The sequence below is a fragment of the Melanostigma gelatinosum genome (genome assembly GCF_949748355.1).
Source record: "Melanostigma gelatinosum genome assembly, chromosome: 4".
Classification (NCBI taxonomy): Eukaryota; Metazoa; Chordata; class Actinopteri; order Perciformes; family Zoarcidae; genus Melanostigma; species Melanostigma gelatinosum.
In genome coordinates this window covers 11,225,886-11,246,805 of record NC_136637.1, presented here as the reverse complement: position 1 = coordinate 11,246,805, position 20,920 = coordinate 11,225,886, and the positions used below count along the sequence as shown (strand labels likewise).

Genomic DNA, 20,920 nt, shown 5'->3' with positions numbered 1-20,920 from the left:
GCAGCATGCAGATAGAGAAGCTATTTCTGTTGCAAACTTACCTTCACCGTCTGCAACACTTATATAGAGCAGTGGACGCGGTGGACGCGTTGGACGCCGCAAAATCGCCAACGCGCGAGTTGAAATTTTTCAACTTCAGCGAAATAATCGCGTGACGCTGTGGCGCGATAGCCTATCAGCGTTGAGTTGCTCCCCCTGTCATCACTGACTGGCTACAAAGCAGAAATTGTCCTTATTCCTATCACGGTTGAAAGCGGAATGAAATGACGGCCAGGTGAACGGCTTCCAGTCGATAAACCACGCCCCCTCTCCGCGCTACGCGATTTGCGGCGTTTGGTGTGAACACGACCGGCGGCGCGTTGGACGCGATTTTGCAGTGCGTCAAAAAATCAACGCAACCGGTGTGAACGCAGCATTAGTCCGTATTAAAGCTTTGGACGCGAGTCTCTGCCTTTGTTGTGTTTCCAGGCTACAATACAAACCTCTAATCGCGTTGTTACTCCGTGAAATAATGCTTATGTCGACGATGAACACCAAAGGACACGTTTTCTTTCCTCATTTCAAGCAGCCGACATCGACCTCATGTCGTTGAAAAAGCGGAGCAGCTGGCACGGACCGCACATGATGATGATGCTGAGGCTGTGGAGATGAGTGGTATTAATAGGAGGGCTTGAGTGTCACAGGCTTTCCACTGTCGAAGGGGGTTTGGTGGAGAGTCGGTGGTCCAGGTTTGGGGGTGTTTCACGGTCCAGACTGCGCAGTTGGAATAATAATTTGAAGGAAGGAGACGAACAAAAACATTAAAAACAGGAGGGTCACTAGTTATCAGAGAGGCAACATGGAAGTCCTGGCAGTTCTAAATTTAGGCGAATATGCCCAAATTTTCTCTAAAATGGGAATGTTTCCCGTGTTTGATCTCGCTTACTACATCGTGTCCATCCTCTACCTCAAGTATGAGCCAGGTCAGTATGTTTTACACTTCTCTATTGTTGTTGTTTTAAAACATTACGGGTTTTCTTTGGCAAATATGCTATAGACCAGAGGTCTTCAACAGGGGGTCCGCGGAGGTACTGCAGGGGGTCCGCGAAATGTTTGGTTGATTAGAAGATTTAAAAAAATAAAATAATTTTTTTTTCTCTAAACATGAATCTGTCCATTATTGTAATAGTTCAGTATTGTATGAAAGATAACAGGTATGTTTATGCATGGCAGTGGCACGAATAGGCCATCACTCATTTTTCGTTTCCACGTTTAAAATGAAAACATCAACTTGAACAGCTTGTATGCATGATTATCATGCAATTAACAGACAATGTTGATATTGGCATTGGTATCAGCTGACAGTATGTTTCTAAATGTCAGTGGCACGGCCTCCCTACTCACTGTACCTTACACATGTTTAAAGTAAAAACATGAATATATGAACCGTGTATTATTTGAATAGCTTAGTACTGAATGCACAATAAAGAGGTATGTTTATACACGGTACTAGGCCCATTTAATATAAAACACAATTTTATACAATATATATAGTCGGGGGTCCCTGCTCCATCTCTCTACCAGTTTGGGGGTCCTTGGCCTGAAAAACGTTGAAGACCCCTGCTATAGACGAATCCGACCTGTGCCTATAAGCACTAATTAATTTACAAAGTTAATATCTAGAATAATATACTTACTAGCATGGGAGTTTAATACTTAAACTCGTAAGGTATTTCTGATATTTGTGTAGTAAATAGAATGTGCGTGTAATGGTTGACTTTCTTTGTTATAACCATACATTGCTGTAATATCCCTGTGGCCTTTCTGTTGCTGTTATCTCCATAGTACCCAGTCCTTAAAAAGAAGGACCTGTTACATAAACTCCAGCAGGAGCTCTTACAGCTCTGCTTGCTTGTTGTGAGGGAATGTCTGTTGCTGCAGCAGCCTGACCTAATTTACACACTGGAGTGGATTAAACCACTCAGCTTTGGGTAAAGCCCGATATTCTCTAAGATTTAACTTCTTTGAGCAACAGAGCCTGAATGAGCATGAAACCTGAGAGAAAGGCCTGTGCATACCAGAGACTTAGGCAAGAAATAGAAGGTCCTGAAATAGACAGTGTCAGTGGGCCTCTGAAGCCCCTCTGCTCTGCACACTTTTAATCTGCAGTGAGTTGGGTATGGATGTTAAACATGAAATAAGCTGTTGAGCTAGCAGCCCAGCATGACCTCACTGCTCATTGGAGTGTGTAGCCTTTAAAAATACAAATTTTCCTGGCTCTTAAGAAAAGGCTCACTCTGATATAAAAGTTCAGTCATTGACGGCCCATTTTGATCTCAGTTGAACCTTCAGTGAAGATAAACACATCTTAACCTGAACTAAATAACATCTAAAAGTATTCAGCTTCAAATGGGTCCATCAAATCCTCCACAACAGCGTGTACGACATATGTCATGTGTGTTTTGAAGCCAAATGATTGGGATGTAACACATACCCCTCAACAGTGTTGCTTCAAACACTTCACACAAAATATAGGAGCAACTTGTTAGATTAACACGCTTTTCAAAAACAATTGATACAGTTATATTACATGAGCTACCTGGAGAAAAATAATTAATATGATATGATGTTTGTGATTCCAGCCTCTCCACAATATATCTACATCTTTCTGTTTGGTGGTTCGGGTTAATTGTAAGAGTGATTTAAACAGAGTGGAATATGAATGAATCTTGTCTTTGAAAGGAAAAATTCCATAAATGAACTTAATCTAGTTTGCAGTGTCACTGTAAAAAGGGAAATCTTAACTGTAGGCCTTATGTGTCTCTGGGAGCTGCATGACGTCTGATAAACTCCCTCAAGTGATGTCTTTTAGGTAAATGTTGATAGAGTCTGAAGACTACAAGTTTGAAAATGAAAAACAGTCCGGTTGTGTGGAGTTAGAAAGAAATGAGCCTATAGACCTCTGTTGCCTGCTCCTCGTCTCTGCTCGAGGCTAGCAGCTCAAAGCTACATTAAACGCTACTCGCATGACACACCTGACCCCCAGACCAAACGTTTGGAGGTTGAGCTGCGTTTTATGTAACGTAGGCGCCAGGTTTTGATAAAGGAGCAGAATGCATGTAAAAAAAAGATCCTTTTTATAAACTGTCCATCATGAGTCCCACAAGGTTAAAGGAGTGCAATGCTAAATCAGTGGAGTAACAATCACAAATATGAACGTAGTTATTACTGTCTCTGAAGTGTTAATGGTGTCAGAAACAGATGTGAAACCATCCACTACCTCACATCTCTCATCGTAGGACAGCTAAAGGGGACTGGCTAACTTTACTTTCAACACCTTTGTTGCATTGTGTGTTAAATGAAAAGAAAAAGAGGTGAGAAACACTGAGATAGTGCTTGTTTTTAATTCAAACAATCAGCATTTGTGTGTTTTAGAGTTTAAAGCCATCATTTCATCAGAGCTCATGCTAATTGTAACACGTTGCTACTAAAGCTGACTTTGTGACTGTAACCGTATACCTCTATCCTCCTCTCTCATTTTACAGTCAAATATGTCAAGCTGCCAACATTTGCAAGACCATTCCCTACATGTGTCTGAGTGGAGAGTCCCAGTTCATGTTAGAGGAGCACATGAATGAGTTTTGGGTGTCAACAACTGTGTGTGTGTGTGTGTGTGTGTGTGTGTGTGTGTGTGTGTGTGTGTGTGTGTGTGTGTGTGTGTGTGTGTGAGAGTGCGTGTGTGTGTGTGTGTGTGTGTGTGTGTGTGTGTGTGTGCTTGGGGTGGTAGTGGTGTTGGTGGTGGGGTCAAAGGTTAAGACAGGCCTGACAGTTGCAAGGCAGGAGAAGCAGTTGAGCAGAATATATTTTTAGGGCAGCATTTCTCAGGATCAGATTGCTTTCAAACTGAGCTTCACCACGACACCCTCACCCACCTGTTGTTGGAGATTTGTGCGGCTCTCTTCTCATCTCCTTTTACTGAACGTCTCGGTGTAAAGTCTTTACCCCAATGGTAACATATAGTCCTTAAATCACATCTACCTTTGCATATAAATACACAATATTTGTGTAGTTTGTCCTTAGTGCTCAGATTTCATACATTATAGGAGTGAAAGTTTGCCTTTTGCTGCGTCATTTTTACTATCCCACTAACTTTAATATTTCACTGTTTTACTCAATAAAAAAATAATTTGAAAGCTATAATCCTTTTTTTAGATTAAGATTCGTTATTTTAGTAGTTTGTTTTGTTTCCCCAGTGAGAGTTAATTGTAACACAGCACCAAGCATTCACATTTTTGCTATTGTTAGCTGCCATTTATCATACCTTGCATACTCATTTAGAAAAGTGGTCCAACTGTGACTGGAGCTATAATTGAAGGGTTTTGATACGTAGTTGTAATGGATACCTGCCAGACAATCAGGCACAAAGGATTGTAAAGTTAAGTCAATTTTATTTAAGTGGCTTTACAATCTGTACAGCATGTGACACCCTCTGTCCTTAGATTCCATCCGTAGATTCGGTTAAGGAAAAAACAAAAACAAAAAAATCTTAAACAGGGAAAAAGAAATTGAAGAAACGTAAAGAAGACGGGCAGACCAGCAAATAGAGCAGCATAATACAATTACAGAGTAGACAATGAACAATCAGGATGAAAAAAATGATAGATGGATTATGAAAATATATTAAAAAAATGGATCCGGGAGGACGTCAAGCAGCTTCCAGCTGTCTCCAAAGAGAACCTGATCCACTCGACCTCCTCTATCTGGAATGAGGCACGGACAGCCGACAGAGACAGAGAGAGACAGAGACAGAGAGAGACAGAGACAGAGACAGAGACAGAGAGGGGGGTCGGCTGGTGGTCCAGCACAGAGAAGCCTGTGTGAAAAGAGACGACAAAGAGGAGAAAACGGGGAGAGGGAGGGACAGAGAGGCAACTTGGATCCACATGTGCTCTTGGAACAACAACAAAAAAACAGAGTTATAGAGATGCAGTTGTTCTCAGAAAGTTTACAGTATTCTTCTCATACGAAATAGATTCATCGAGACTGACTCTGACCCACCGGGACAGTTAATGGTAACAGGTACCATGCCTGAAGTAATCCAAGAATAAGCAATGGCTGAAAGTTAAGGAGAAAAGATGAGTTTTAAGTTTGAATTTAAAGGCCTCGACTGTCAGATGTCGTGATAGGAAAACGTGAAGGGTGACAGATGGCTGTTTTTGTCAAAGAGGAATCTATGATTGAGTTCATTGTAACTGATTAAGTGAGAGAAATAGGCTTCTTAAGAACACACATGCAATTTTTATACACATCGTATAGAAAACATCCAGTTTTGATTTACGCCATTCGCGTTCCAATCTCCTGAAGGCCGGTATAAATGTCATTGTCATATAATATATACAATATATACACAAAATGAACAGTCATATATAAAGCATACAATCAGTTTAATACATTATAAAGAGCTGTCTGTTCTGCTCGAGTCTGTGTACGTTAAAGACTCCGTCATCTTTTCAGTTGGTAAACTGTCAACTATCGAATATAACTGACTGTAGAACTCCTCCTGAGTCAATATTTACGGTGAAGAGGTGGATTATCAGGGCGTGGACTGAACTGGTTGACTGGGCGTGGACAAAGATACAGCTCATAGACACACGAGGGATCCACTGATAATGGCTTTCGAAGGCCATCGCCAACAGCTTTGCTCTGAAGGAAGTAACAGAAAGTCTTTAAAATGATGATGACATTTATGATGCTTTTCAATCAGACCCTTTTGGTTTTCTCCAAACAGAACAAAGACAACCACAGAATGTTGTTTTGGTCCGAGCCTCTAAAACAGGATTCAGGCCATCAGAATTTAGCAGGTCATCAATATGGAGACTGTAATAATTATTTTATATTCGACTTTTTAATTGATACAGTTAGAAAACATGATGAAATTAAAGGAGCATTTTGTAAAAATAGTTAAAAAATAAAGCATTATATTTACAAATTAAAAACTTTCAATTTCATTACTTTTAAATCCTAATTAAGCAGAAATACATAGATCTCACATAGAGTTTTTTATGGCATGCATTGCTGTCTGCCAGTCTTTTTCTTAAATTGTTTCATTATAAAATCGTACACTATGTTTGAAACATATTACCCTTCTTGATCGTTTTTCCTTCTTCATCTGTTTGAATTATTTACCTGAAATGAATCATTTCATAGTCCTACAGTTTTGTCAGCAAATCAATTGATTATGATTAATGACCGATAAGCTCAACAGTGACACAAAAATGTGCAATGAAGATTCGATTAATCAGTATTTCATGGTATTTTCCGGTAGCTGTAGTCCTTTAGGAACCTCCAAACCATCGGTGTGACATCTGATATTTAGTAAAAGCCAAAAATATCTTAAGCTTCACACACATACAACTCTGAGTGTATAAGGCTCCACCACCTTCACCAACACCCCTGACCTAACTCACTCTCACATTGAGAATCCCTCTCAGTGATACTTTCCTTTGCTGCTGTGCATTAGGGGCGGTGCCTGACAGCTCCTCCTCTGTGTTGCAGGCTCGGTGGAGGTTTCTCGCAGGAGTCCCGTGGCCTCCTGGCTCTGTGCCATGCTCTACTGCTTTGGTAGTTACATCCTGGCAGACGTCCTGCTTGGAAGCAGCCCCCTCGACTATTTCCAATACAACAGCCACATCCTGCTGGCTTCGGCTGTCTGGTGAGACGGTCTTCACAACGACGTTACCCTTCACGGGAGATGCTGCTTTATGTGGATGGGACACATAATATTCATGCTTTTTATCACACTTATAAGACTGTATGCATGTGATAAAATGATCCCCTACCAGACACAGTTTGGAGGCCATTCCCATTATCCTTCTTTTCCTGCTTTTAACAGAGAAAGACACTTTAAATAAATCTTTAAAGAGTCAGTTCAGCCATATCACAAAAAATAATTGACCCCACACATCCCCAACTTCATCTGCAGACTGTTTTGTTTTCATGTTTTAATTGTTTTAGATATCATAATAGGGGCTTGGGATTTAGTTTGCAGGGCTCTTAAAAAGTCATATCTGCAACATAAGAAAGTTGCTCAGGATATCTACAGACCACAGACACCGTTTGTTTGTACAGCACTTTAATAAAGGAGCAGTGTTGATTTAGTGGCATCTAGCTGTGAAGTTGCAGATTGCAATCATCCAAATACACCTCTGCTCAATCTAGTGATTGAGAGCATAAACTCATGTTTACAATGTTTAAATCAAGTAAGAAGTAGAGTCATTTTCTCATTGACTTCTATACAATCACACTTCTTTTTTGCAGCCAGAGGAGTCGCCCCCCTGATGGCTATTATGGAAATAATGCAGGTTTAATGCACTTCAGCATTGGCTTCACTTGTCAGACCCGGAGGCTGAAGCCTGACTACAGCCAGTGTTTGGTTTTGTCTGTTCCGGGCTGTAGAAACACGGCGGTGCAACATAGCAGACTCAAGGCTCATTCTAAACAAATGAAAACACAACGATTCTTAGTTTACGATGATAAAACACTGATGGAAACATATTTATGAACATTATATTCCATTTCTGCTAATATATCTAACCAAATCCTACACACTGCTGCTTTAATAATAATAATAATAATAATAACTTTGATTTATATAGCGCCTTTCAGGGGACCCAAGGCCGCTTTACAAGAGTAACAGTTAGACAAAAACAGTTTAGACAAACAGTCAGAAAAACAGAACAAGTAAACTAGGGGCCGAAAGCCTTGGCGAACAGATGGGACTTGAGGGCCCTTTTGAAGGCGTCCAGAGTGGAAATGTTGCGGATCACCGCAGGGAGAGAGTTCCAGAGGGTGGGGGCTGCCACACTGAAAGCTCTGTCCCCGAAGGTTCGCAGTTTGGTGCGGGTGGTGGCAAGCAGGCCAGAGTCTGAAGACCGCAGGTTCCGGGGAGGGGCATGTGGGCGGAGGAGGTCCGATAGGTACTGGGGGGCATGGGCATGGAGGGACTTGTAGGTGAGGAGGAGGATCTTGTATGAGATGCGGGACTTGACCGGGAGCCAGTGGAGGTTGATGAGGGTGGGGGTGATGTGCTGCCAGGGCTTTGTGTGCGTGAGAACCCTGGCGGCAGAGTTTTGTACGTACTGGAGCCTGTCCAGGGTTTTGTTGGGTACCCCAAACAGGATACCATTGCAGTAGTCCAAGCGGGAGGTGATAAATGCATGGACCAGGGTTTCAGCAACAGACTCCGAGAGTGACGGTCGGAGTCTGGCAATGTTCCGGAGATGAAAAAAGGCAGTTTTGGTGACGGACTTGATTTTTTACCATCTCCTCCCCTCACTAATATCTTGTTCTTCACAATCTTTCTCAGGTACCTCATCTTTTACTGCCCACTGAACCTCTTCTATAAATGCGTGGCTTTCCTGCCCGTCAAGCTGGTGTTGGTCGCCTTGAAGGAAGTCGTCCGTGCCCGAAAGATCGCAGCTGGTGTTCACCACGCCCATCACGCCTACCACCATGGCTTCTTCATCATGGTCATCGTTGGATACGTCAAAGGTCAGTGTCTTGAGTTGTCAATGTGTTTATACTGTATGCAGGGGCGGGCTGGCCATCGGGGATTCCCCCGGTAGGCCGACGGGGTTTGGGCCGGTCCAATACCGGACCACCTCCATCATCAACCGGCCCTCGCTCTGAGACCCCGACTGTATTCTATGCTTCACAGAACACGTTAAATTTACTCTGATACTTAAAGCTCATAGTCACTGAAGAAGATTTATACTACTCCTCGCGATCTGTATTCACACTCGTGGTTTCCATCTGCGAGCCGGCAGCACCCCTACACACACACACTCACACTCCCAGCATGCAATCTGCCCCAAAGAGGCGGGTCTATGAAGCAGTTTAGCCAATGATGCTTTAATGCTGATTGAAGATATAAATGAGTGAAATACAATTTAGCCAATCAGCGTCCTCAAATAGATTCAGCGCCGGAGCCGGCATTCTGGTCGACAGTAGTTCACGGAGCGTCTGATCTGAACTACAGACAAGCCGCCTAAGCCCCGCCTCTTCACGTTTAGAATGCCACATATAGATGGTGACATATCTGCTATATGTTATCCTTCCACAATTAATTCTAGATCACTACAGCCTTTTATGTCGATATTTTTTTGTATTTATCATATTACTATTATTTTATTTTGGGGGGAGGGGATTAGTAATGTAATTCCGATTTATCAGCAGCATTAACTAAGGTACCACACTTTTATCTTATTGCTCTCTTGAGTGAAGCGGACTAAGAGTTTGGACTTCCACGCTTCAGGCGACATCCTGCCAGCAACTAGGGGTTTTCTTTCATTTCATTTTTCCAACTTGTGTGTGTGTTGCGTTTGTTGTAAACTCAAATTAAAGGTAACCTCAATATAGTTAGATTGTATCGTTTCCTGTTAAAGGGAATTATTATGGTAACCCTCAAGTTACTAAAGGGAAATAGAAAACAGCCCTACCTAGAACATGTGCACCAGCGCCACTGCGTAGAACCATATTCATCGAGCAAACGATACCTACCTTGGAGTGTTACAACAGCCAGTATCATTTTATTCAATGTGTCCATCCGGGCAAATTGGTGGATCCAAATGTTATAAAAAAAACATATATGATGTAATTTCTTTGTAATCATCCAAAATAATGTTAAGTGTGTGGTATTTTTCCAAGTAGGCCACTGACTGGTCGATACGTGCGATGCATTGAGTGGGCAATGCGCCGTGTATTGAACAACCAGAATTAGTTGTGTTACTCCAACACTGAACGAGAGATGACAAACAGATTCATTGTGATTACAAACAACATGAGTATCAACGTTTTGGGGACATTTAGCGACTTTATTCTGTAGTCTGTAAAAAAATAAAAAGTACCGGTATGTTCTTTTTGTGCAAATATTGGCAGCTTTACCTTCAAGAAGATCGGCCTGCAACTAATGATTATTTATCATCTACCGACTATTTTCTCAATGAGTCGGTTAATCGTTTGGTCTGTAAAACTTAAGAAGAAAGTCTTGAATGCTGCATGGCGAGCCTTCAGTTCACTCTGTTGAATGACAGCTGCACTCAGTGAGCCGCCCCATTTAAACATGAATGAACCTCACATGCTCACGTTCATGTTTAAGTGTGACAGATCGCTAAGTTTTAAAATGTTAGGTTTAAAGTTACAGTCAGTAAGTGAGTTTGACAAAAACTGCCTACATGAACATTATTTATGTTTGAAGCAAGACATGCTCTAAAATGTCTGTATACTTTACCTATGATGTCTGTGCTGCACACTTTAACCACATGTTTCTTGTACTTTTTCATTGTGAAACTATCCAATAGCAGAGAAATGTCCAAAGAAACATCAGATATAAAGGGTTGTCCTGGTCTGGTCTCTACAATAATGAGGCCCTGCAGGCGTCCATGTTGAAAATGGGGGAGGACAGCTGAAGCCAGATAATAGCAGTCAAACGAAACACAGACTTTTTTGTCCTCATTTTCCCCCCCACTGTCTATTTTGGTCTTCACAGGGTCTGGGGTGGCTCTCATTTCCAATTTTGAGCAGCTGCTGCGCGGTGTGTGGAGGCCCGACACCAACGAGATCCTCAACATGTCATTGTAAGTCTGAGTCTCCTGCTGCTGATAAACTCATCTCTGGCTCCTCGAGCATGAGGTGTGACCAAAGAAACATCAGAGGCAAAACTAGGACTTAAAGGTTCAAGTGACCACGCGAAACACTGTCAGCCTTTAGGAGAAAAACAGCAGGTTTGTTGAAATCACCAAGTGTAGAATTCGACAATTGTTTGACTCTGGTGCCCCCTAGTGGAAACATCAAAAAGTCACTTTGACAGACTGTCATGAACCTGATTTACTGCCAGAAGAAAAGCTCTCATCTCCTAAAAAAATGCAAAATGAATCATATTATTGTAGGTTGTCACACTTTGTGTCAAAAAGAACTATGCTGGTCTAAAGAATAAGTTTACTTTAGTCCATAGATATAATTGTATACTTACTAAATGGATGTTTTAGTGACAGTTTGTTTTCCTCTCGTCTCCGCAGCCCGACCAAAGCCAGTCTGTACGGAGCCATCCTCTTCACCCTGCAGGAGGCTCACTGGCTGCCAGTGTCCAAGAGCACCCTCATCCTCGTCTTCACCCTCTTCATGGCCACAAGCAAGGTAAGATCAGCCTAACATTTTAGATTCTGTTTTGAATAGTAGACAATCACACACATATATCTTGATTTGTCTTTGTCTCTGGAACAAAGAGAAGCTCTCATTAGGCCTTGTAAATATCTACATTTTACAATGTGAGTTGTTAGTTGAGATAAACCAGAAGATGTTATCCAACAGTCTTCACAGGCAGAGTGGTGAAGATCATTTGTGACGAATAAACTGATCTTGTAAAATCAGTTATCTCCAAATCGGGCTAATCTCCTCTATCTGACACCATCTTCCTTCAGGTGGTGATGACCGCCCGACACTCTCACGGCTCCCCCTTCGCTCTCATTGAGTCCTGGGTTTGCCATCTGCTGTTCGGCTCCCCTCTGGGTGGATCTGAGGAAGACCACCATCATCCCCCCGCTGCCGTTCCGTCTTCACCTCTCAAAACCAAGGAGGAGCTGAGCGAAGGTGCCCGCAAGAGGAAGGCCAAGAAAGCCGAGTAGGACGCAGAGCTGAAAACTGTATCATGGCCTCCACATCATGGGACCTCCCATTCCCTTCTGGGGAAAGGGGCAGTTTGATGTTCAATCAAATGAGACCCTTTCTATTGGAGCAAAATGGTGCTTTCTGCATTTTACACAGAACGAGGACTCTGTAAATATCACGGCAAATGTTTCACACGTCAACCGAACCGGGACATTTTAAAACCTATTTATTCATGTGTCTGTGAACATCTGCATCTCTGCTCAACACTGTGTGGTGATCCACGTTTGGCAGCTGCGTGGTCGTTTTAGGATGGCCTCTGTTCAACACATCAGACGCTGTGTTTCCGGATGTTTGTGATTTTCTTTTAGTCCAACAAACCTTATTTCAGCTCAGAAAGAAACAGAAAATACAAATTAATCTCAATCAGAAATTCAAATGTGAGTAAAGCGTCATGTTTTTTACATTGAGATGACAACTTCCTGTCTTTGAATAAAATCAAGAGAAACATTGCGTCTCAGTGTTTTTTGATGTCCTTTGCTTTTTGGCATGTACTCCGAAGTAATAAATGCTTTCATTACATAACACGGTCTCATGACAGAGTTTAGTTTAGGTCCAGTTTTACATGGAGCAGTTTGAATTAGGATATTACATATAACATCAACAGCTTTTAGATGTTCGATCAAAACAAGTGGAAAACAATATATTTTGCTTTTTTAAAAAGTTCTGGTGACTTTTAGTTTTCTATAAAAGATGCTCAAACACATATTTACCTTTCAGTAACTTCAATGAAAATGTTCAGTCCTTTGGTTTACATGGGCCACTGTGCTCAAACAGTGGTTAAAGCTGATAACGTCATCCCTACACTCGGCGTTTGCGTTCAAAGAGTAGAACCCGTTCTCTGGGTCCCCCTCAGGTTAACACACTGTTAGCTCTGTCAGCACTGTTAGCTGCAACCCGCCATGTTGAGAGGCATCGAGAGGCAATTAAACTTGCTCTGAATTTCGAGTTAAGCACCTTCAACGTTTTTCAGAGACAATTACAACATTCTGACTGAATTCAGATTAAAATGACTTGGTGAGAAGCAAAGTGTGAAGTTCTTGTTCTCAGCTGTAAAGCAGCAATCAGCTGGCGCCTCCTAGCTGGGTTATACAACTCTCACTCTGGAGCTCTCTCAAAGTATTTTGGCGCTGACACCAGTTTCTTAAACTTAGGAGTATTAATTGTATTGCACTTATTCTGAGCTGTAAAAATCGCCAAAACTCCACCATTTAAGACGTGTTTAAGATCAACAACTGGCAGTCGGGAGAATGGTTGATTTCTCTGTTTGAGACTTTAGGAGGTGACAGGAAAGGTCTGAGGTTGACCTGAGAAACCTGGAGCCCCATGTCGCATTAACAAACTCTTGTAGCACAAGCCATAATGCATCACTAATGAACTTTGCAGGAGGGTGTTACACACGACCTTTGACCTTAACATTCCTCACAGCAGCAGAGATGATCGGGGAGGTAAAAGATCTGTTTGCTGCATTTTCAGGTTACGTTTGTTGCACTGTTGGAGCTCACAAAAACCACCACTGCAGCGTCAGTCCAAAGGTTTACTCTATCCTCTTTGTTTGCTGTATTTAGTATGACATGGAAGTTTATTGATGAGAAAACTGGATCGTTTCTGTAGAAGATGCACACGAGAGACTGAAATAATGCTCAGAATTAAGGGTTAAAATTGAACTGCTCTCAATTTAAAAGTATTGAGAGAGTTGTTTCACTTCACATTAAAAGGATGCAGTTTGGGGTTAGTACATGTGGCAGCAATACAGCACAACTCAAACTATTTTAAATTGTAGCAGATATCCCAAAGTTTCCAAAGATATCAAATTTGTCAGGCTGAATTTTTTTGGGACCTGGTTCTAAAATTATGCAAATTACAGAGAAAGAAATTATTTTTGATTAAAATGGGCAGCTGATAAAACGTTGCATCTTGGATTTGACTATTAACATTACATGGCGTTGAGTTGGAATAAGAGAAGGAATATGAGTCTTTCAGACAGTGAGGAGTAAGATGACTTTAACACCCTTGAAGCATCAAAAAGTGGAAAGAAGGGAAAACTATATGTTAAGGGTTTTAATTGTTGGAATGCTGTTAAGCATTCAACTTCTATTTCTTCCGTCCCACCTCTTCTTCTCCTTCATATTTTAAGCTACAGAAACCGTTCAACTATTAAAATGTTCAGCTCTTTCACCAGAGGGGTGCTATGACTTTTCATATTTCTAACCTTTAAACTTTTTGAATTATTAAGCTTTTTGCAATTTTTATTTTCAATGGGATCTCTATGGAGAATATTTTCAAATCCTCTTAAACTTCTTCAACTTTCAAATCCTTCAACTTCCTCATACTTTCAGCTACAGACACCATTTCAACATTACAAAGTTGAGAAAACCCTCAACTATTGCCAACATGATTCAGCTTTTTGATATCTTTTAAACTTTTTGAACTGCAGCAATTTTACTTTTATGATTTTTCAACCCTTTTCTGACTTTATAATGGGTGTGTATTGCGCAGCTTAGAGTGCGTGATGTCACCGCTAGAGTGAAGAGCAGCTTGAGATTCTTGTGAAAAAAACATTTGTGTTTAGCCACTGTGTCCCCAATCTTCACTCTTCATGCATCATTTCTGGATGTAGAAGTAGCTAATCTTGTCCTTGTCGTAGAAAAATTACTGTGGAATCCCACAGATTTCCACATTTGACACAGAAGCCGTTAATTGAGAGGAAAACCAACTTTCTGCTCCATAGAGACCAATGTTAAATTTTGCTTCAAAAACATCTTCCACAGAACACGGTACCCCATTTGTAGATCGCCAGTTAAGCCACATTTTTTACACTACAGACACAATTTTTACAAGATCTGTTTCTCAAGTCATCCTTCCTCTCAATTATTAATATCGGAGCAATAGGAGCTACGGTTATGGGAGTTTTGATGATTTGTTTGAGAGGTGTTTCCCTGTTTAATCTCCATGAAATGGCATCAGGCACACAGGTGTTTGCGATTGAGCCAATTAGTGATGTTGATAAACACACAGACTCACAGACACACGTGCACATACACTCCTCTCCCTCTCTCTCTCTCTGTGTCTCTCATACAGTCATTCAGGTCTTAGGGATCTTTAGAGGTCTTTCCCCCCTCCTCCACCCCCCCCCGACACACACATGCCATTTCAAAATAAAAGCCCCACAGAATGAATCCTAACTGAAATGCTTGTGATGAAGCCTGCCATTTAATAACCTCTGTTTATGTGTCAAACATGATGATTATGTCTCCTCTCCCCCTCCCTCCCCCACCCAGTCCCACCCTTTCAAAATAAAAGCCTCATGGATTAACTGTATTTAAACGTTTAGCTCAAAATTAGGCTTTTTTGTTGAAATAATGAATGCTCTTACTAATACTGCGACAACGACTACTATTGCTAATATTTCTAGTATTACTACTACTACTACTAATTCAACTTTTGCTGTTGCTACTATTACTAGTGCTATTACTGCTACCATCAATATTATTACTACCTCTACTGCTATTACAACCACTACTACTATTACTTATACTACAACTGCTACTACTGCTATTCATGCTACTACCAGTACTAATACTACTACTACTGCTACTTCAAATACTGCCATTACTTTTACTACTACTACTACTACTGTTATATTAAATACTACGACCACTATTACAGCTATTACTACTACTACTGATACTAGGCTACTACTTCTTCTAAATATGAATACTTCTACTACTAATGATACTTCTACTACAACTACAACTTCTACTACTACTATTACAAATATCACTACTGCTACTACTACTACTTATTCTAATGCTACTAATACTTCTGCTTCAACTACAACTTCTACTACTATTACTACAAATATCACTACTTCTGAAATTTGTTTAAGCTACAGAAATTGTTCAAATATCAAAATGTTCAGCTCTTTCAAGAGAGGGGTGCTTTGACTTTTCATATTTGTAATCTTTAAACTTTTTGAATTAAGCTTTTTGCAATTTTCTTTTGAATGGGATCTCTATGGAGAAAATCTTCAAATCCTGTTATACTTCAACTTTCAAAGCCTTCTTCTTCCTCATACTTTCAGCTACAGACACCATAGTTAGACATTTCAACGAGAAGGTTTTTCAGCAGTGCAGTTTAAATGCTTTTCGGGCTTCAACATCTGTTTTAATAATAAATAAATAAATTTCTTAATTTTCAGCAATTTTTTCACAATTAATTTCAGCTTTCAGCATTCCAACGCATTTTCAGCAGGAAATGCATTTTCTAGTTTATTTTGTATTCATGCTCAGTCCAGATTAGTATGATCCTCAATCTGCATTTATTCTCCCGGAGGAGCAGAGCTGGTGGTGGTGGGAGGGGGGGGGGGGGTTCCCTCAAATCGAATTGCCTCCATCTTATGCCTTTTACCGTCATCTGTCCTGTCGTCATTTGATTAAGAAGATTACTTAGACACACACACACAGCAGACAACCTCCCTGTTGCTCCCCGACTCCCCAGCGTACTGTGGAGGAGGTGCTCCTTTCTTCGTCTTTCACCAGAGCTCGACTGGTTATTGGGCATCGGGGACCTGCTCTGCCACTTCATGAGATTATCTTGCTGCTGCTGCTGCTGCTCTCCATCGACACACAGCAACACAACAGAGACCAAATAAAGTTTAAAGGTTTGAAGGATTCATCTCAGTTTTAAAGGTACAGTCACCAGCAATGATTTATTTCACACTCTGATGTTTTTTTTCTGCTTTTACGGTTGAATTTAAGAAGTCACACCAGTGATTTTGCCTTTTGACGACACGCTGCTTTCACTTTATATTGAATTTAATGTGTTTTTGTGGTTCACTTTTTTTTTTAAATATATTTTTCTAGGCATCCATTGATTCCCATTCATTTCTGTGTAGACAATTGAGATGCGTAAAATGAAATTGTGCATTTATCTTTCATTCTTGTTACAAGGAAATGCAGGGCAATCATTTCAAATGCCCTGACAACGTCGCCTTGCAACAATCATGAAAATAAATAATGTGGATTTTACATTCACCGTGTGAATTACCTAGTAATGAGTTCCAAGATGCCGCGAACAGATGTTCACAATGTACATAATCGAATAGAATCCAACAGCTGCCTGGAATTAAAACAAATCCTAGAATCTCCACAGCATGTTAGCAGAAATGTGAAAGTTGTACCTGTGACGGTCTAATCTTTCTCTCCTCGGCTACTTGTTGAGTCCTGATTTCACACGTTGCTGCGCCAGCCCTCAGCGAGGAAGGCATGCCCTGGACCAGACCCCAGGTGGACCTTCATGCTGCTGGAGCAGAGGCCATGGACCTGAACAACATAGACGCCCACCACTACGAGGGCTCCCTGTTCCCCACCTCCACCCTCATCCCCGTCACGGTCATCTGCATCCTCATCTTCATCATCGGGGTGACGGGAAACACCATGACCATCCTCATCATCCAGCACTTCAAGGACATGAAGACCACCACCAACCTCTACCTGTTCAGCATGGCGGTATCCGACCTCATCATCTTCCTCTGTCTGCCCTTTGACCTGTACCGCCTGTGGAAATACGTGCCCTGGCTGTTCGGCGAGCCAGTGTGCCGCTTCTATCACTACATCTTTGAGGGCTGCACCTCCGCCACCATCCTTCACATCACGGCCCTGAGCATCGAGCGCTACCTGGCCATCAGCTTCCCCCTCCGGACCAAGGTGGTGGTGACCCGGCGCAGGGTCCAGTACATCATCTTCGCCCTGTGGGGTTTCGCCCTGGTGTCCGCAGCTCCCACACTCTGGTTGGGGTGGAGTACGACAATGACACATGCCCCATGCTCTGCCTCATCTTCCTCTACGGCTCCATCGGGTGCAAGTTGTGGAAAAGCTGCTCTTACCAGACGCGAGTTTACTGCATGAGCGAGGGGGGGCAGAGCCCGGTGAGTCATTCAGCATCAGCACACGTGCGCACACACACACACACACACACACACACACACACACACACACACACACACACACAGCCGCGCACACGGCCTTGTGTTTTGCCACAAGGAGTCTAAGAGTTTGCTGATCAGTTACAATTTTTTAGGTAGAAATAAATCCTGCACAGAATTCACCAAGATTATCCTGGAAATTAGAATCTGTGACACAGATTTGATTGGCAACGTATTTTGTTAAGTTGACTGAAAAGGATCACTCCATAAACACAAACGATATGTAAACAGACACTCTTGCCTTATTGGCTACTGCGGTCCAGAACAACGTAGCTGTACAGTTTAATTTACACTGCTGGGGGGGGCAGCCATTAATCTCACCACATCCCTTGGTTGTTCTGATAAATTTTACATGAATCATTCTAGATCGGCACTCTATTTCTGGTGAGTTTTAATAGGAAATTGTCATTCAGCCAGTGTCCTATGTTGGGAGATTAGACGATGCTTCCGGGTGTGTAAGAACAAGACAAAGCCCGCTAATCGATTAACCCTCCCTGCATGTGTCAGAGGATGTTTTTCCTTCATTAGTCGAGTTCAAAGACGCTCTTCATTAATTTCTTCATCAGCTGTTGGTGCATGCATTTATTCATGATGGGGCTTGTGAAGAACCGTGACTCATGGTGGCGAGATCCTGTCTGTTGGTGCAGCACAATGTGACATAACACTCACATGTTTGCCTTTTGTCACAGCAAAGTTGTGTCTGGGGGGGGAAACAAAAGATGAAGACCTATTTATTCTCTCGCCAGACAATCCGTCTAACTTCATCCGGGGCTCTGCATGCCGGTGTTATTTAAACGCCGCGTTAGCATTTCTCTCCGTTCTGGTCTGAAAATGACAATTTGTGCCCACTGTGTTTTGATTGTGTTGGAGGGGAAGAGAGGAGTCAATTTGTTATTTGCGCCGGGTCTTAATTGGTGTGTTGTCTTCCCTTGCAAGCTGTCGGAGACCCTGCAGGTCCAGACTCCTGCGGTGCCCCCAGGGCCCTGCCAGCCCCCTCGGCTGGTGGGCAAGCCCAAAGCCAGGGAGGTGCAACTGCGCTGGGGTGAGTCATTCTTCCCCAACTCAGATCTGTGTGGGATGCATTCTAGCTGCTGTTGATGCATTTGTTTGTCGAGCAAACGACCTCAAAGCAGTGCGTTTTGATGATGTAGTTTGTATTATTTTGCCGTTTGTACATTTGTCTTTGTGTGTGTGTGTGTGTGTGTTATTCCTTCTTGGAAAGCCCTTTTTTTAAAGTACGGTATATTGATTTTATAAACACACACATTTCCTAGGTCCGCCTCATGTAGACGGAGGCAGCCCGGTGTCCTGCTACAGTGTAGAAGTGAGTGGGCCGCAGTCTGAGGAGAGCAGGGAGGTTCACCAGGGTCCAGAGCTGGACTGCTCTGTGGGAGGCTTAAAAACCTACAGCTTCTGGCTCAAGGCAGCGAACAAGGCCGGGGTGAGAAAGCCCGTCGGCGCTGATCCATCAGTATCGGGGCAATTGTCTATTCTGCTACATGCTTTCAACCCAGGGCAGCTGTGGCTACAGACGTAGCTTACCATCACCGGTATGACTGGGCGAATGGTGTGCATGGATCCTTGTAAAGCGTCTTTGGGTACCTAGAAAAGCGCTATATAAAATAAAGGATTATTATTATTATTATAAATATTCACAAAAATGTATATAAATCATATTTTTTCAAAATAACACTTGTAGTACAACAGGAAGGAGCCCATTGATGTGTGAAGTGATTTTGGCCATGCTACACTTTTCAACAGTAAAGCTATTGATTATTATTTTTCATAAATATTTACAAAAACGTATAAAAATCATATTTTTTCAAAATAACACTTGTAGTACAACAAATAGGAGCCCATTGATGTGTGAAGTGATTTTGGTCATGCTACACTTTTCAACAGTAAAGCTATTGATTATTATTTTTCATAAATATTCACAAAAATGTATATAAATCATATGTTTTCAAAATAACACTTGTAGTACAACAGGAAGGAGCCCATTGATGTGTGAAGTGATTTTGGCCATGCTACACTTTTCAACAGTAAAGCTATTGATTATTATGTTTCATAAATATTTACAGAAATGTATAAAAATCATATTTTTTCAAAATAACACTTGTAGTACAACAAAGAGGAGCCCATTGATGTGTGAAGTGATTTTGGTCATGCTACACTTTTCAACAGTAAAGCTATTGATTATTATTTTTCATAAATATTCACAAAAATGTATATAAATCATATTTTTTCAAAATAACACTTGTAGTACAACAGGAAGGAGCCCATTGATGTGTGAAGTGATTTTGGTCATGCTACACTTTTCAACAGTAAAGCTATTGATTATTATTTTTCATAAATATCCACAAAAATGGATAAAAATCATATTTTTTCAAAATAACACTTGTAGTACAACAGGAAGGAGCCCATTGATGTGTGAAGTGATTTTGGTCATGCTACACTTTTCAACAGTAAAGCTATTGATTATTATTTTTCATAAATATCCACAAAATGGATAAAAATCATATTTTTTCAAAATAACACTTGTAGTACAACAAAGAGGAGCCCATTGATGTGTGAAGTGATTTTGGTTACATTATATTGCATGACAGTGAAGCTATTGAATATTGTTGTAGGAAGTATTTTCGGCATTGCACTTTGTAGACGGTCGCTGCGCACTCGTCTCGCAGCCAGGCGCTCATTGAGACCAATGCCGATTGTCCAGCTCGGAGGAGTCCGTAAGACGGCCCGTTTTAATGAAATTGAGGTTGTAGCTTGTCGTCTACCTCACTACGGTTATAGGGAGGTATCGTTTGTATTTTAGCAACGTTTCGTTAACGATTTATTGAACCGGGAAGTCCGAATCTGTCAATATCTTTCTAACTTTACCTCAGTCAAAAAAAACTAATTAAGTACAGTAACAAAGTATTTCTACTTCGTTACTATACACCACTGCCTGTAGTACCAAGTGCCGAGGGGAAGCGGAGGAGACAGAAGGTTACATTCTCCCCCTATACACGACCACCTGTTATCATGTGACCGACATGTCGTATTGCAGCCACATGATGCAAACTGAGCAAACTTAATTCGCTGATTACGACGGTGAGATGCGGTTTAATGCCCGGGAGAAAGCCAGTAAAGCTACCTTGAGCTACAATTGTTTTTGTTAAAAATGAACCTTCACGCTCAGTTTAAAAGCTTGTTATGATGGCAGTGTGACCTCAGAGCAGAAGTCAACTT

At 41.6% G+C, this 20,920-nt stretch overlaps 1 protein-coding gene and 1 pseudogene across 2 annotated transcripts; both read left to right on the top strand.

Annotated features, from left to right (window-relative positions):
• Window positions 1-413: 413 nt before the first annotated feature.
• Window positions 414-12,153, top strand: tmem38a (transmembrane protein 38A). The gene is made up of 6 exons (XM_079267398.1): window positions 414-962; window positions 6,535-6,691; window positions 8,345-8,529; window positions 10,526-10,613; window positions 11,055-11,172; window positions 11,457-12,153. Exons 1-6 carry the CDS (start codon window positions 839-841, stop codon window positions 11,658-11,660), a joined length of 876 nt encoding a protein of 291 aa, XP_079123524.1. The 5' UTR covers window positions 414-838; the 3' UTR covers window positions 11,661-12,153.
• A 4,814-nt stretch (window positions 12,154-16,967) lies between these two features.
• Window positions 16,968-18,784, top strand: LOC306776036 (growth hormone secretagogue receptor type 1-like; annotated as a pseudogene). Its single transcript has 2 exons — window positions 16,968-17,629; window positions 18,623-18,784. The product of its transcript is annotated as a growth hormone secretagogue receptor type 1-like (transcript).
• The last annotated feature ends 2,136 nt before the right edge of the window (window positions 18,785-20,920 follow it).

What these genes read in the sequence shown, in the direction of transcription:
- tmem38a (XM_079267398.1), top strand. Translation starts at nt 839, where the DNA reads ATGGAAGTCCTGGCAGTTCTAAATTTAGGCGAATATGCCCAAATTTTC. An exon ending in CATCGTTGGATACGTCAAAG is followed by an intron (nt 8,530 to 10,525) that starts GTCAGTGTCTTG and finishes TGGTCTTCACAG; the next exon opens with GGTCTGGGGTGGCTCTCATT. An exon ending in TCTTCATGGCCACAAGCAAG is followed by an intron (nt 11,173 to 11,456) that starts GTAAGATCAGCC and finishes ATCTTCCTTCAG; the next exon opens with GTGGTGATGACCGCCCGACA.